Here is a 16144-nt window from a genome sequence, read left to right on the forward strand (position 1 = left end):
TATTTACAAATGCTCGCGTGCCGCTGGCAGAAACTATGTACCTGAATGAAGTCCCCAGAATGACGGGAAGCATGTTGTCCTGACTCCCCATTGTCCAGAGCTCCATCGCTTCGCCTTATTTCATTCCTCGAAAATTCTTACGCCCAGGTGAGGGTGGCACCGGCTCCAGCGAGGACAGACTCGAGGTTGCCGCTCCCAGCGAGCTGGTAGGAGTAGGGCAGGTCACTGCCGGAGAGGGTGCCCTCGGCCACGTCGTAGGAGGCGCCTCCCAGGTCGACGTCGTTGACGACGACGTAGCCGGTCTCGTCCGAGTCGCGGAAGATGATGGGCTTGTCCGTGTCGGTAAAGGTAGTGGACTCGACGAGGACCTGGGCGCCGAGACGGGTGTTGATTGCCGAGTCAATCATGTGCTCGTAGGCGTTGTTGTAGACGTGGACGGTACCAAAGCGGACCGAGGGCCCGCGCGAGTTAATGTTGGACCAGCGGTTGTTGGCGTAGGTGACGGTGAGGTGGCCCGTGTCCTCGTCGCCGTTGGAGTCGGAGTGGCCGACGAGGGAGGCCTTCCAGTGGTCGTGGAGGACGGAGTTGGAGAGGGTGATCCAGTCGGAGGCGTGGGTCACGTCAAAGAGACCGTCGTAGTCGTCCTTGCCAACGTTGAGGTCGCCGGAGAGGTCGACGTGGTCGACCCAGACGTTGGTGCTGCCGTCGATGCCAATGGCGTCGCCGTCGTCGGCGTCGACCTTGGCAATGGCCAGGTTGCGGATGATGACGTTGCTCACGCGACGGACGTAGAAGCCGATGCCGGTGAGGGAGGCGCCGCCCGAGGCACCGACAATGGTCTTGTCGGAGCTGGGGCGGATGCGGCCGGGGCCGGTGAGGTCGCCCTGGACGACGATGACGGCGGGTCCGTCGGCGGACGCGGCCTCGGAGAAGGAGGCGTAGTCGGTGACGGTGGTGGTGGTGCCGCCTGCGCCGCCGGTCGTGCCCCCGTTGGAGGAGGCGAAGCCAATGTTGGCGGCTTCGGTGATGGAGGCGCGTTTCTGGATGGTGCGCTTGTCGGACTTGTCGACGGTGGGCGTGGGTGAGGCGACGGCGAGGCCGACCAGGGCAGCGAGGGCGAAAGATTTCATCTTGCTTGTTTGCTTGGAAGGGAATGGAGCCTGTCTAGGAGTTTTTGAATGTGCAGTAGTCGCAGAAGGATGTAAGAACCAGTCTTGTGATGAGGATCTAGAAAGAAACCTAGGATGAAGGGTGACGCTGCCGACTTATATATACGCTGGACACTCGATCGATCTGCATTGGGATGAGGCAGCTGTTGGAGAGCGAAGTCGTTTGTGTCTACTGTCACGCATACCCCACGGACAACGGCAGTTCATTATTGACGGGAACAAGCCAGTTGCACGAATAGGATGATCTCCTCGGAGCCGCTGGAGGCTTCGCGTGCGCATCGCGAAACGGGTTGAAACAGAGGACAGGGTGCCCTGTCCTGTGCCTCCTGTCAGGTACTCACTCGGCTCAGGGGTACGGGAATGATCACCGAGGCTGCTGCCCACGATGGACGCGTGGATGTGGTGTTTCCATGAATCAAAACGCGTCTCGTGAGCATAGATGAGGATAGGATCGTCATAGCGAGCGGCTCGCCTTTGGAGATCTGACAGATTGACACACAGAAAGAATAAATCTGGCGTCTCGGAGGAAGACAGGGTTACCTGATTAGGCAACGGGGCCATGGATTGCAGGACGGCAATGCACGACAAGTCGACGAGGACAGGGGTCTGTTGACGCTCGTTTCGACTGTCGTCTGCCGGTGTCCCGAGGAGCGTCTCACTCCAGGAGGGGGCTCATCGTAGTTGGGGGACGGGAACGATTCATTGGCGGAATATCCAGGCCCAAAAGCTCCTTCGTCTTGCGTTATGCTTCTCGAGTATGCTTCGCTTTTGTTTGCCCTTGAACATCTTCACTAACAATGACAGCGTTACAATTCTATCAGTCTGCATGATGACGGACAAGCAGGGGACAAGCGAACTCTGCATGCACCTCGCATTCGCGCCCGAGCTGTTATATGCGCCCAGAGGTCAAGCACTCGAGCTCACCAAGGACATCTCGAGAGAATGGATATTTCATGACGCCTGGAACCTGGGGTAGCGGGCAACCGGGGACGCATGACTACTTGGCAGTACAATGACGACGGCGATCGACCTCAGACTCTGCCTACGTACATGCAGCAGGATGCTGCCGCCTGTCCTATGGGTGTGCCCATTCCGAGGCGAATCTTTTTCCGTCAATGGAATGATGCCATGTCAACAAGAAGACCTAAAGGAGCTTCTTGTCTGAATGCCTCACAGACAGGATAGGCGCTTAGCGAACACTGTAGGTATTCACATGTACGTAATGCATCGATGTACATCCTCGCAGGCTTGCCCGTCTAGTAAATCACAGGCCAACCGTTCTCGTATCTGAGCAGGTTGATGCCAATCTGCGCAACACCGTCCGGCCTGTAGTAGTGGTACACCAGCACATCTGCGTCCACGTCCGTAAACACAGCAGGATGGCCAGGTCCATAGATTGCGTCGTGCGTCCTCAGCATCTCCGTCCCACCACCATTCATCATGTCGACCCCGTTTCGGTCGACGTACGGGCCCGTCACGCTCGTCGAGCGCCCGACCATGGTGCGGTACGTGCTGGCGGCGCCGTTGCAGCAGCGATCAAAGGACAGCCAGAGGTAGTAGTAGTTGCCCTTGCGGTGGATGTACGGTGCCTCAAGCTCACCCCCGTTGGCAGGTCGCGCGGCGATGGAGAGGAGGTTGTTGTCGGAGCGCTTGCCTGTGCTGGGATCCAGCGCGACCATCTTGATGCCGGACCAGAAGGAGCCAAAGGTCATCCACCACCGACCCTGCGCGTCGACGACGAGGTTGGGGTCGATGCAGTTGTAGTTGCTGTTGGCGTTGGACTCAATCACCAAGCCTTGGTTCGTCCACGAGCCGGACTGGCCTGTCGGGCTGGTGGCGAGGAAGATGGCCGACACGGACGAGCCGAAGCTCGAGGCCGAGTAGTACAGGTAGTACTGCCCGTTGCGGTACGAGATGTCGGGCGCCCAGAGGTTGAGGTCACCCTTTGTGTAGGGCGTCGTCCAGGGGGCGCCATTGGGGAAGGCGGCGCCGGCGTCGTGCCAGGCGGTGCGGTCCGTTGATGTCTTGAGGCCCACGTTGTCCGCCGTGAAGGCCATGAGGTACGAGCCATCGGGCTTCTTGACGACCGTGGGATCGTGGGTGAACGTGTCGCCGGTGACGACGCCGGGGCCGACGAACTGGCCGTGGGCGAGTGGCGCGATGGCAGCCACGGCGAGAAGGGTCTGGGCGAGGATGCTGCGGAGTGACAACATGTCGACGTTTGGACCAGGAGCCTGGGGTGGACAGTCTAAGCGGATGGATTGTTGCTCGCTGCGGGCGGGTCGTTATATAGGAAATCGCATCGCTCCAGACTCGTGCAATAATCATACGTTTCGCATGAAATTTGTAGTTCCGTTGCGACGCTCGTATCTCGTGGTTGGCCCACCACGATGAAACGCTATTGTTAAGCGCGCCCCAGACGATCCATGGCGCCCCCTTTGACGCTCGAGGGTCTCTTTTGGTGGATGGCGGAGGTTCTCGTACCGTTCGCATATCGCTTGTTGACTTTTCCGAACGACATTGGACGCGCTCGAATCAGGAGTGTGAGAAACGCAGTAGCTTGAAAGCCAGTGCACCTGTCCATCACATGATTGCCACTAATAGCGTAGGACAAGGCCGGATCATTTTCTAGCTTTTTTTTTTTCTCTCGACGCATCTGGTCATTCTCTTGGTATGTATCTGGTGGCTAGGGCAACGCGAGTAACAATGGCGACGAGCATCAACGAGCTCCTGAGTCCTGGCGGACTCGTGACCGTGTCGCGGGACGCGTTCAACAGCTTATGGCACGTCAATCTGGTACTCAGCCTTGCGAGTCCACATTGTGATACTCTTTTCATTTAATGCTGGAAATGTTTGTTTGGAAACTCGCATGATGAAACATGAGCGTCTGGTGTCTGCCTGGTCATTGAAGAATTCTCGTACGCGTCGGACTCGGACGTCCATCCAGGGGAATGGCGCTACGGCGAAAGACGCTTAGCGTGTGGGGTAGCTTGAAATATGGGTCCGGCAAATTGCCGTCGGCATGCAATAGCCCGCGTCACCGGTGAGCTCTGAGCCGTTCTTGTAGATATCAATGTCTTCAATAAAGAAAGCACGGCTTTGCAGCATCCCCCCACAAAGTCTAAGTTAGCGGTTGTAATGTTCAACAATTTGAGACCTCGCCTCTCGAAGTACGTGGTAGCACGAACAATCATATGGACAACGTGGCAGATCGGGAAGAATGGGTCAATTTCAACCGAGACCACCTGCAGGGCTCGGCCGCGCCGCTCATTGGATGCCGCGCAAGCTTCATGCTGGCTGAAAATACATTCAAAAGTGCATCGTGACCTTCTCGCCTCCGTGTGCTGTCAGTCGCCTCGTGTAATAGCGCTGCTCTCCTCGAAGTGGAGCTGAAGTAATCTACCAGAGTAACCAGACTACGGTAATTGAGGCCCATTTTCCGCGGGGCCTTGATGATTGTCTAAGACGTGCTCAAACGTTCGCTGCCATTCCGAAGCTCGCCTGACGTACATATTTGGAACCACCTGTATGAACATCATCACATAGGAGAAAAAGAGTGTGAGTAGAAGCTCCTTGAATGCTCTGGTCTTGTGCACCAATCACTCGTCCATTCATCCACCACTCGGCCTTTCATTGTTCAACCGAATAGACATGACGTCCTTAACGGCGATGGAGTAGTCGTGGGTTGTGTAGCCGAGCCCGCCTGGGGGCTGCGTCGTTTCCCACTCATCCTTGACGCCTAGGACGTACCACTGGGCGGTGGCCGGCCGGATGGCGAAGGTGAAGAGGGCGATGCTGGATATGAGGGAGAAGAGGGCGACCATGTTGCCGGCTGGGTCTGAGTATGGGCTAGAAGGATTTGACAAGCTGGATGAACGTGATTAGCCGAGTCTAGACCAGACCTGCAGACGCCATGAGACCATGCTGACCCTCAACTGTCTGCCAACTTTTTCCCTCTCCTCGAAGCTTCACTGTGGCACCGATATCGACTGGAAGAAGCCGGCAAGGCGCCAGCCGGGCATTCTGCCATTCACTGCAATGCTATGTTAGCAGCCACCTGACCCAACACCATCCGTTACGATGCGTTGCGCTTCGTGGTGAGTGTTTGCGTGCGACACGCCATGTTGATCTCAACCAGCCGTTCATGGGAGCTTGGACGTTGCAGCACGGTACGTGTATGCATTAATAATGTACATGTAGAAACTGTCAGACGATATAACAGCCAATACCACATCATTAGCTGTGGGTCCCATCTTTTGATGTTTGACAGAAACATGTAGGTACGTAGATGGGGAGAATAAGATCATGTCCCGTCGGAACGGGCCGTAGTGGCCGGGCCGGACCGCCCGTCTTTTCGACCTGTACGATGACTCACTCCAGTTCCTTCGGATCCGTGGCAACCAAGAGCTGGCTCTCTCCAGCGTGGACCAGTGGGGAGGGAGGCAAAACTTCATGTTACCATGTAATGGCAGAAATCCTGCCTAGCAGAGGAGGACATTGCAATTGCAAAAGTCCGACCCTGGAGGCTCCCTTGGAACTTATTGTTACTTCTCCTATCTACTTAACGGATGCTGGCTGTCAAAATGCTTATCGATTGGTGGAAACTTTTCGCTGACATTGGCCTGATCCGGACTCTGACTCTGAGGAAGGCGCGGCGCTGGTAGCCCCGCTCAGTACCTTACCTTAGCCAAGTACACCTCTTTCTTTCTCGCCGACATCATCATCGGCTTGCCCATCGATAGCTCTTGCCAGTTCCGGCGGAAGGATACGATATCCAAACGAAGCGAATTCGATCAAGTTACAGTAGACGCCGTGACTCGGTGACGCGGCGGGCGAGATGGGCTACATCATTAGGGATGATGACTGGTCCTCAGACGACTCGGACGTTGACGGATACTCCAGCGACCGCAGGTATTACAGCTCGGATTCCGTTCAATCTACCCGGGTGAATCCTACTGGGAAACACAAGGGCAATGATTCACCAACTGCGCCCGCGCCACTGACGAACTGGAAATCAGCCCCGGACTGGCCTAGTATCAGCCGGACCCCGTTGAGCCCCGACGATATCGCTCGGCTGAGGATGCTGTCAAACACCGTGCCCCTTGATGCTAGTGGTACCGATGCAACGACAGCGCGTTCCGACAGTGTCCATGAAGACGTCTTCTGCACACACGTGGCTCATGGTCGGGAAATCCACCTCACTCCAATGGTTCTTGCCAACTTCTCGACGATCCCAGAGCGGGCGAAAGATCGAATGTTCCGCTGGACGTAAGAGTTCCCTCCCGGAAGATGACTAGTAACACGAAATCAACTTTCCGCGGGCACTTTAGCCGAGATTCCATTACGCTTTCTAATTTCAAGGTGTGGCCATGCCCCCCCTATGCCTTGGTAACCTCCAGTGTTCGCAGCTCAAGCTTAGCAGACGGAACTCGCCGAATGTCCGGCACTTGACAACGAACAGAGGGCCCTGGCAGTCAAGGTCCTCGAATCGGTGGAACGGGCCCACGTTGAAAGATCTGGTTCGGCAGTGGTCGTCAAACTTGGGACAACTGTCCGTCTCGAGGCAGACGCGCAAGACCTTGACCAAGCACCCTACGTGTTGTTCACGTGCTTCCCCTTTCTGGAAGCGAATCCCGAACCAACCGGACGCCTCGCGACGACCACAGAATCCAGCCGTCGAATGGCGTCAAATTGGACGCAGGGTCTCATGCAGTCGCAGTATCCCTACGTCATGTTGGAGAACCGGGATCAGGAGCAGCTTGTCCGCCAACACAATGTGTTAGGCCGTAAGCAGGTCTTGCAGGTGTCTCAGTTCTGGGCACTGACTTTCAGCGATGGTAAGGTAGAAGAATGTCCAGGGAGCTCTGCTTCAAATCCATGCATCTGGTCGCTTACCGGGAAATGCCTTAGGATTACTCGTCACTTGCAGCAGAATACCCAAGGAGGCACTTCAACCTGGAATTCAAAAGTCCCTGAGCCTCAGCTTTGACCCTGATACGTTGCACGTTCGGGTTGTTGATGCCTTCAGCCGATCGTTCTGTTTCTCGATCCGACGGCCATCAACCTTATTGGTGAGTTCTGCCATACAAAGGTTTGAACGATATAGACTCCTCACAAGCTAGTAGGACCTCGAGGCAGCCCTGCACGAGATTCTCGAGTCCGATAACTCCCGAGTGCTAGGGGATTATAACATATACGCAAAGATTCCCGAGGCGCAACGACTGGTTTCGATTGCAAAGGTACTGGAGTCAGGCCAGACTGCGCAAAGTCTGCTCATTCGAGTTTCGCCATCAGAATCTGCTCCGGACAAGGTCATAGACGGCGACCGCTGGGCTGTATGCCACCCCGCGCAGATCAGCATAACCAAAGTCAGTGTGCCACCATGGAATCCACCGACGACCTCTCTTTCGCCACCCAATGTCCCGTCTTTTTTCACGTGGCCAAGCTCGGCGGATCCAAGGCGTGGTAAAAGAACAGAAGAGTGGTGGCTCGACCACGCGGATGGGGACTTTGTGGCGGGACGTGTACCGCCGCAGTGGAAGGTCAAACGCCCGCTGTTGAGGCCGGACAACTCCGAGGAGGCTACCACACGATCTGAAAGCGACGCTCGTTGTCTTTTAGACGAACTCGGTACCGCAAATCGTTCCTCGGATAATGGTGTAGATGAGCGACTTGGCGAACTGGAAGGAATGGACTTGATGTGGAGAAAGGACCGTCTGTACAAAACTCTCCAGACTTGCGTCGACCGGGTTTCTGACCTCCTGGGCGCATTCTCCAGCAACCAGACCGAGGACTCCCCGATCCCGAGGTGCTGGGGCGCGGTCTACTCCGTCATCTCAGTATGTGCCGCCCCCTGGACTCAGGGTTCATGATCTGGTTATCGCTTGACATTTGAACTAACTTCAAGCACAGACTGTCAAGAGTGTGAGCGCTGAAGCTTTGAAAACGCCAGGCGACCAAAAGAAAACCTGGCTGGCCGTCAATCGCAGATGCCCATATCGACGAGGCGTCTGGAAGCGGTCTTCCGTCAGTGGCAAGGATAGTGACTGGGAGTCGGCTTGGTTGCGCCCGCCTGACGAAACCAGTGATGCCGGCGTTTATTCCTACTTTGTCGACGAGCATGCTATGCAGCCCGAGATGCCACGGTCTCTTACCGCGTTGTCCCTTGTGGTTTCGCTGGAAAGTTGTTACAAGTGCAGTCGGGCGCAGGAATATTGCTCCGTTGATCGGCTTCGCAGGCACCTCCGGGACAAACACTTTGACGCGAGGGAGAGAATGCGACCAGGGTTTGAGCAGGAAACCTGGGCATTCATGACGAGTTCAGACAGGTGGGCTACGGAATTAAAGCTGCACTACCTGGAGCTTCTCGTGTTCATGGCCGCATACACAACCAAGAAATTGCTCGACCGCTGCCTTCATCTCCAGCACGGAGTGATGGACATGAATTCGAACAAGGACCCCAAGTACCTGATGTGGCAAGAAATTTACTGGGCATTTCTTGCCGTTGTTCACTTTATAGTCTCTTTGGAGAGAGCCGCTGAGCATATCGACAAGACACTCAATAACGCCACGCCAGATTGGGAACCGATTATAAATCTACCACCCGCCTTCGAAACGGTGACTCGGTATGCGGCCATAGCCATGACTGCCCTGGACGACGCTCGACTTGACCTTTATCGTGCGGTCCAGATGTCGGCTGGAGATGAGCAACACAGCATTCCACCGTCCATCACATTTGGATCCAACGTCACCCTATGTGGTATCTTGTCTATTCTCGCCACCAAGCCAATAACCGTAGATGAGTGGACCACGGAAGGGGTAGTGCATCTTTACCAAAAGGCCCAAACGTCTCTGGTAAGTCCTGGATGCGCCCTCCGTTCCATCCTATAGGCTATGATGCTAAAGCAGATCTCTCCGTCCATTAGTCCCTGTATGCAAACATGCGGCCTACCAAACGACTTCTTCGATCAATCCGCTTCGGACGCGAGGAACTCACCGCCATCCAGCAACTCTACTCGTGTCAAGAGCGCGCCATTAAAGATTTTGTGCTTTTATGCGCCGACAACACCTACGCCACTCGGAGCAAGCGTCGGGCGAACCAGTACCAGTTCGCCGAACAGATGGAGAAGGCCATTCTATCACACCTTGCCGAGGAGTCGAGGCGTCTCGACGAGCTTGCCAAGACGTTTGCCCGGCTCGACGAGCGGACGTCCTGGAACATTGAGATTTACGAGTCGGACCACAACAAGGCCATCTTCTTGTTTGGCGTCGTCGCCCTCATCTTCGTGCCGCTCTCGTTCTTCACGAGCTACTTTGGCATGAACACGGTCGACATCCGCGACATGGACGCCGACCAGGGCGACTTTTGGAAGACGGCGTTGCCGATATCGGCAGCCGTGGTCGGCTCGGCGCTGGTCTTTGCGTATTATGGGGAGCATATCCGAAACTGGCTGTCGCAGCTGCCGTTGGTCTTTGAACGGCCTGTGGCCAGTGACGGGGGCGAGGTTGGCACTGTCAAGCGCGATGGCTTTCGTGGCGTCGATGGTATATTTCAGCTGCCGCCGCCGCCGCCGCCGCCACAGCCTGCGCTGTCTGCTGAAGAGGCGCAAGTTTTGCAAGTCTTCATACAAGGTCTCAAGGAGGCAGACTAAGGGGAAGGAGAGTCCGGGCGGCGAAGCCGTGAATATGGAATGGATAACTAAGTAGCTTGGTGGGCACGAGGCTGTTCTTAAGCTACTGCTTGACACAGGCAATGTCGAGGGGGGTTCGAGGGATGGCGAGTATCGGCAGACGTCGCTATCATGGGCTGCTGAGGCTTAACGTCAAATCCTCCCTGTAGCCGTGATAGTTCCGCTTGTATATAATGATCCAACGAACCCCTGACACGCGATGGGGATTCACTCCTCCTCTTCCACCGCGGGAAATCCTCTGGCCTCAACGGGGCCGATGCCCACGACGCCATCGTCTAGGTCCGGGCAGTCTTCGGTAACCATTCCCCGTCCGTCGTTCCGGTAAAGGCTCAAATTTCCATCCTTATATTCCTCCATTATCGTTTTGTGCATAAGGTTCAGGCGAGCTACGGCGGCATCAATTCACCCATTTCCATTGCCCCTGGGCTTGAATGAAATTCTTCATCTCCTGCTGATCCCGGTGAAGGCAGACCAGACGGTTGTTAGTATCTGGCACGACCCTATCCTGCTCTCACAGCTGTCTAGAGGTTGTAGCATCCGTCACAGAGCATAGTATCCGTATTAGTCATGAGATTCAGCTCTTCGAGCCCCCGCCTCTCGAAATGCGCGGTATTACGTACCAGACCGTAGCACCAACAAATTACAATCATCTATTGGGACCTTCCGGGGGATTCTGGTACGATACTCCGGCTGTTCGAGCTGTCATGGGTGACGGGCAATCCTCCATAATCCACGACATCGGCTCATGAAATAGAAGCACCAATGTAATGAATGAATAACCTTACTTTTCAACAATTACTATCGCAAGAAACCCTCAATATCCCGATAGCTTCTGTCATTTGGTCTCTGTGGACCGTGGTTGCTTTCCCGACGCTGCACGTTTCATGTTGCCCCGGCCACACACTATCGCAACCCCTTAGGCCTCTGCGATAGCCCGGCCGCTACATGTATCAACCCCTTCCCCGTGTTCGAAAAGAGCAAATGTCCGGATTTAAGCTTATTGTAAGGTTATTCCAAAGTCTAAAATAGTACCATGCGGGGGTGCGATTGCTTGGCATTACGAGAACGACAGCAACGTTCTTACACCAGAATGCCTGCGCAACGTCGGAGAGGAGCGCATCCGAAGATGCATCATCGCCACCTTATTTTTGGTCTGCGTACGTACATAGAAGTCTCTCAGAGCCGGAGGGGGGTTTCATAGTGTGTCAAGGAACCTTGTCTGTGCCTCTTTGCGCGGTAGACCGTGGAAGCATACGTCTCTCCACGCTCAACTATAAGAGAAGGGATATACTCTCCCACGGTGGCATGTTGGACAGTGCACGAATTTTTTGATCACTCTGCGTCTTTGAGCTTCTCTATCTCTTTCCATCCGTGGTTGTATTGCTTCTCTTCTCGGCTGGCCCGTTATATATCGTTCGGTTCATACACATTACAACAACACCATCGCCAAAATCAACCGCAAAGCACCGAATACCCTCTAATTCCTCCAAACAAGATCCCACTTGTTCAAGATGAAGCTCTTCGCCACAGCAGCCATCTACTTCCAGGCTACAACCGCTCTGGCGGTGCCGACACTCCTGGCTCGCGACACTCACCATGACAGCGTAACCCTGCAAGGGGGGATGGTTGCTGGAGAGAAAAGCGCAGGAGGACAGCCTCTTGAGAACTCTGACGTTGTCGAGGGCGGTGATGCTGTCGAGATTGTTGAACCCCCTGCTGCCGGCGGTAAGGGCGTCGGAGCCGGCGCCGGAGCCGGCGATGGCGATGGCGATGGCGACGGTGAAGAAGGGGCGGTCGAAAACGAAGTCGAGATCGAGGCACTTTTCGGAGACACTGTGGCACTCGAGGGCGGCGACCTCAAGCAGGATGTCCTCTTCCCCCCTAACGTGCGTCCCCGTCCTTGTCACTACTGTTCATCCCCGGATGATGCTGACCTCTCCTAGTTGAATGGTGTCCTTGAGGTCGAGTTCCAGAATGCTGAGGCTCGCTCCCTCGTCGTCACGGAGAATCCGGCTCCTGCGGCCGCGCCGGCCGGGTTCGAGCACTTTGAGAACGTGACTTGGATTGTCGAGCTTGCCGATGGCACCGAGGGCTTGACTCTTCAGAAGATTGACTACATCCTCAACGCCGCAAGTAAGTGATACGATTGATCCTGGCCAGCTTTTTACCACGTATAGCTTTTGTGCTGACCATGTCACCTTTTACTGCTACAGGCACTCTCGATATCAGCAAGGGCCAAATTGGCCGCTTCTGTGCTGAAGCCAATACCTTTGTTATTGATCCTGCGGTTGGCGAGCTGGAATTTGAGGTGGAGGAGAACGAGCTGACCTTGACGGTCGACAATATGAACGGCGAATGGGGTGTCTTTCTCCCCACCGTCGCAGGCGGCGACGCTGGAGCAGATGATGGTGCTGGTGCTGGTGCTGGCGCTGGTGCTGGCGCTGGCGCTGGCGACGCAGGGGAGGAAGAGGCCACTGCTGGAGAGCCCGGTGCCGGCGCGGGTGCCGGCGCGGGCACTGCCCTGCTCGATGCTTTGATGGCGTTCTTCGAGGAGGCTGGCGGTGCAGCTTGAGCATGACTAGCAAGTGAGACCAACCGTGCGTTCAGGGATCCTCCGTGCGAGGGAGGATTGAGGCACGTGTAACCTGCATACTATGGCTTGGCCGAAAGGATGCAACGGAGGTCTGCATGCCGCAGCGGAGCGATGGTATCAATCTGGGGGTGGCTTGACGGCGGACAGCAGCTATTGGTGGCATTTTGCCTACTATATGACAGCTGGTACAGCCTCGCTGCAGGGTTTGGGAAGTTGTATGGCATTTTGAGCTGCTCGTCGGCTCGCATCACAGTTCTTCCGTCCATACAAGTCCATTGTGCCTGCCTATGCATCCCCCAGGATGGCACGAGTAGTGTAATACTGTTAGCAAAGACGGCTGTGTTTCTCCAGAAGCAGCATTTGGTTTTTGTGACTGGTGGAAAGCTGTCAATCTGTGAAGGCACCCACTTGCTTCTACTTCTGCTTTGCGAGGCCGATGTAGCCATGGCCTGGCAGAGTATAAGAGTGAGCCCGCCGATCATCGTCCAGGAGACGAAAGAACGTAACAACAGCCAACCTACAGAATCATCTCGACTGTGTTCATCATGCACGCGCTCACTCTTCTCGGCCTCCTCCCCGTGGCCCTGGGCTGCCTGAACGCCAACACCAACCCCTGCGCCAGCTTCATCAAGTCCAACGCCGCCCAGGCGTCGCCCTTTTGCGCCACGTTCACCCAGAGCCAGGTCACGGCCACCACTGGTCTTCCAGCGTGGGCGACCAACTGCAGCAACAAGCCAAAGCTCCTCACGGCCGAGTGCGCTTGCCACTACCCCGGAAACGGCAACCCGCCTGCCCCTACGACTACCACGCTCACGACGAAGACGACGACGGCGGCTGGCAGCAACCCTAATCATACGGGCGTCACTACGACCCTGCCGCAATCTTCGGGCGCTGTTGCCACCAATGCCGCCATTGTCGTGTCCGGCTCCCTTGACGGCGGCATGAAGCTCTACGATCGCAGTCGTACGTGAGTCGCTCTTCGCCTGAGAGTCCATACTGACGGGTGGCTAGCTCGAGTCTGTGCCGAACAAGATGAGACTGGCGAGAACGACGCAATGTTCATCCTGGAAGATGGTGCCACGCTCTCCAACGTCATCATCGGACCAAACCAGGCCGAGGGTGTCCACTGCAAGGGACAATGGTACGTTGTCCGACATTGATTGATCTTGTCCGTGATGCTGACCATGTCTTAGCACTCTGTGAGCTTGCTTCCCGTAGAGCCTCTTGGAGAGCAATGGTCTGTGCTAACAGTACCCAGCATCAACGTCTGGTGGCAGGATGTTTGCGAAGATGCCCTGTAAGTTCCAGCCCTTTTCTTAGCAGAGTCCAGTATCTCATCCCCCTTGCCATGCAGTACCATCAAACAGAACAGTGGCACCTCCTACGTCATCGGCGGCGGCGCCTTCAAGGCATCGGACAAGATCTTCCAGTTCAACGGCTTCGGTACTCTCGACATCAAGAATTTCTACGCCCAAGACTACGGCAAGGTCGCCCGTAGCTGCGGCAACTGCAGCAACAACGGCGGTGCGCGTCACGTCGTGATGGACAATGTGCTGGCGCGGGACGGCGGCGTGCTGTGCGGCATCAACACAAACTACGGCGACACGTGCACGATCAGCAACAGCTGCCAGGACAGTAATAAGACTTGTGATAAGTATGATGGCAACAATAGCGGCAAGGAGCCCAAGAAGAATGGATCGGGACCTGATGGCCAGTTCTGCAAGGTGAGCGGTTTCAGCACCAGCTGCTAAAGGGGGATGGAGGGGGACAAGCAAGAGTGTCTGTCGATGAAGCTTACACGAGCATCAACCCTGATCGAGTGCCGGGTGCGTCTTACATGTTCTCGACGAATGCCAGGGAGCCGTCAGCCGGCCGCCGAAAGCTCATTCTTCCCCTGACAGACTTTTATGTCCAACGTTCTTCAGCTTGCGATTGGGAAAAGAAGTCCTTCGTCCCTGGCTACATCTCGACTAGGATGAGCTCAATGGGCTAAAGAAAAAAAGACGAAAAGAAACATAAAACACCCGGTATTCGCTGGTCGTCACCGACCTTGCTACTGATTAGCCCCTTTACGGCTTAACGATAGGAGAGCAGACAGGATTCCTTCCCTTCCTAAGGAATTACGTTAATAATCGGTCCGCCCGACCCGCTCCGTGGGGGACTAGGACTATGGGCCGCGAGTTGTCTTTGTCTTAACTCCCAGAGGCAAGTAACGCTGCTAGGTTTGGAACTAGAAGCTATGTCCATGAGTTGTGCTATCTACTCTTCAACCTCCTGATCTGTGATCTCTAAAGCAAGAATGCTTTCGGGGATCTGGCCATAGGTAGAAATACCTCTCTCAAACAGCTGAAAAAGCTCCTCGACTTGGTCCTCGGAAGTGCTACCCGTGATACGAAACACGCGGCCACCGATGGAGTAGTCGCTCGCTTGGACGCACTCCGTGTGTTGAGCATTGGAAATGAAGTCTTCTGCCGCCGCTTCCCTTCCAGGGTTGGTGTAAATCCATCTATGGCCGTGAAGTGCGTATCCCGGTTTCTTGATGCAATTGTCGATGCCACCAGGTCCAGTGCGTACTAGCTGAAAGCATGGCTGATCGGTGTCTAACTTGGACCAACTGTTCCACCGCGAATAAAGCGAATTAATGTCCATAGCTTCTGGGTGTTCAACCAGTTAACTTACAGTCCCTGCCTATGTCGAGAGTTGCAATTCTGGCAACTGGCCGACGCTCCCGTTTCTAGATGCATATGGCAACATACTCCTGGTGGAATGTTGACACACCGCCACCAGTCACCCTTACAGTCCAACTTCTTATACATCTTGAGATCGACTGACGACACGGTGCCCACCAGAGTGCAGAGTACCCCAAGAGAGGTAATGGCAATCATAGCTGACGAAGTGTGAAGTTAGACAGTAGCGTGTTGTTGTTCATAGGACCTTACAGAAGTGAAAGAGAAATCTAGTCAAATGAAGCTGGTGTTGGGATGGAGAGTCATAGATATAAGAGTTTGGGGCTTAGTTTGATGCTTTCGGCCCAGGAAACCGAGCTCGTGACTAAAAGGCGGTGTATCTGCAATATGAGATGGCATTCCAGCTGCACGAGGTCTCTAGACTTAGAGACCTTTACTGAACGCGTGTTCGGTATCATAACAGCTAGTCTAATCCAGTAACTAACACTTGACTTTTGAAATTAAACACATACTGTAATTTTCTCACCTAAAATACACATATGGGAAGTGATTTAAGTAATACTTTACCTTATGATTTGGACTGAATATCAGGGCTGTCAGTCCATCTTCTACGTTCGCAATCAACAGTCAAAAGATCTAGGATTTTGAGGCCTTCAATCACATGTGTCGGCTGCCGCCCGTTTAACGACACGTGCCGCGCCCCCACCTCTTAGAGGTGGAGGCGCGGGCCGCGCGGCGAAGGTCGCAAAGACCACCTTTATCAGCTTTGGACTAATAGGAATGCCTAGATGCCTGCCCCTGGCCCGCCCCCGCCCCCGCCCCCTGTCCCTCTCCGGCCTCATGTACCTATTTAGCGTCTCGGGCCCGTTATTTTCCTCATAACCACACATAGCTGCCAACCGTGTATCACCATAAGCCTCATTCTATCTATATCAGCCTAGGAAGCCTCTCCAGTGTCGATTTCTTAGTCACGCACGAAGTCTGTTAAACATGGTCCGTATTAAA

At 55.0% G+C, this 16144-nt stretch overlaps 6 protein-coding genes across 6 annotated transcripts; 3 read left to right on the forward strand and 3 right to left on the reverse strand.

Annotated features, from left to right (window-relative positions):
- Positions 1-12: 12 nt before the first annotated feature.
- Positions 13-1417, reverse strand: F5Z01DRAFT_493485 (pectin lyase fold/virulence factor). The gene has a single exon (XM_046260206.1). The coding sequence runs from the start codon at positions 1128-1130 to the stop codon at positions 138-140; it is 993 nt and encodes a 330-aa protein (XP_046120846.1). The 5' UTR covers positions 1131-1417; the 3' UTR covers positions 13-137.
- Positions 1418-2389: 972 nt separating this feature from the next.
- On the reverse strand, positions 2390-3477 carry F5Z01DRAFT_493488 (putative Arabinan endo-1,5-alpha-L-arabinosidase). The gene has a single exon (XM_046260207.1). It carries the CDS (start codon positions 3380-3382, stop codon positions 2426-2428), a length of 957 nt encoding a protein of 318 aa, XP_046120847.1. The 5' UTR covers positions 3383-3477; the 3' UTR covers positions 2390-2425.
- A 1303-nt stretch (positions 3478-4780) lies between these two features.
- F5Z01DRAFT_672150 (uncharacterized protein) lies at positions 4781-5292 on the reverse strand (the record flags this gene model as incomplete). The annotated part of the gene is made up of 2 exons (XM_046264779.1): positions 4781-5036; positions 5249-5292. 2 exons carry the CDS (start codon positions 5290-5292, stop codon positions 4781-4783), a joined length of 300 nt encoding a protein of 99 aa, XP_046120848.1.
- Positions 5293-5638: 346 nt separating this feature from the next.
- On the forward strand, positions 5639-9859 carry F5Z01DRAFT_697683 (uncharacterized protein). The gene is made up of 7 exons (XM_046266329.1): positions 5639-6437; positions 6500-6530; positions 6631-7006; positions 7080-7240; positions 7295-8008; positions 8082-9023; positions 9095-9859. The coding sequence occupies exons 1-7, from the start codon at positions 6007-6009 to the stop codon at positions 9818-9820; spliced, it is 3381 nt and encodes a 1126-aa protein (XP_046120849.1). The 5' UTR covers positions 5639-6006; the 3' UTR covers positions 9821-9859.
- A 1303-nt stretch (positions 9860-11162) lies between these two features.
- F5Z01DRAFT_748505 (uncharacterized protein) lies at positions 11163-12431 on the forward strand (the record flags this gene model as incomplete). The annotated part of the gene is made up of 3 exons (XM_046266990.1): positions 11163-11745; positions 11803-11992; positions 12037-12431. Exons 1-3 carry the CDS (start codon positions 11371-11373, stop codon positions 12429-12431), a joined length of 960 nt encoding a protein of 319 aa, XP_046120850.1. The 5' UTR covers positions 11163-11370.
- Positions 12432-12997: 566 nt separating this feature from the next.
- On the forward strand, positions 12998-14203 carry F5Z01DRAFT_697693 (pectate lyase-domain-containing protein; the record flags this gene model as incomplete). The annotated part of the gene is made up of 5 exons (XM_046266330.1): positions 12998-13415; positions 13464-13593; positions 13646-13651; positions 13711-13749; positions 13807-14203. The coding sequence occupies 5 exons, from the start codon at positions 12998-13000 to the stop codon at positions 14201-14203; spliced, it is 990 nt and encodes a 329-aa protein (XP_046120851.1).
- Between the last annotated feature and the right edge of the window lie 1941 nt (positions 14204-16144).

This window comes from Emericellopsis atlantica (genome assembly GCF_019669845.1).
Source record: "Emericellopsis atlantica unplaced genomic scaffold F5Z01scaffold_6, whole genome shotgun sequence".
Lineage (NCBI taxonomy): Eukaryota > Fungi > Ascomycota > Sordariomycetes > Hypocreales > Bionectriaceae > Emericellopsis > Emericellopsis atlantica.

Bases quoted from the DNA above. Each gene is read 5' to 3' on its own strand.
- F5Z01DRAFT_493485 (XM_046260206.1), bottom strand. From the start codon at position 1,130: ATGAAATCTTTCGCCCTCGCTGCCCTGGTCGGCCTCGCCGTCGCCTCA.
- F5Z01DRAFT_493488 (XM_046260207.1), bottom strand. From the start codon at position 3,382: ATGTTGTCACTCCGCAGCATCCTCGCCCAGACCCTTCTCGCCGTGGCT.
- F5Z01DRAFT_697683 (XM_046266329.1), top strand. From the start codon at position 6,007: ATGGGCTACATCATTAGGGATGATGACTGGTCCTCAGACGACTCGGAC. The intron at 7,241-7,294 runs GTGAGTTCTGCC...ACAAGCTAGTAG, and splicing joins GACGGCCATCAACCTTATTG to GACCTCGAGGCAGCCCTGCA. The intron at 9,024-9,094 runs GTAAGTCCTGGA...TCCGTCCATTAG, and splicing joins AAAAGGCCCAAACGTCTCTG to TCCCTGTATGCAAACATGCG.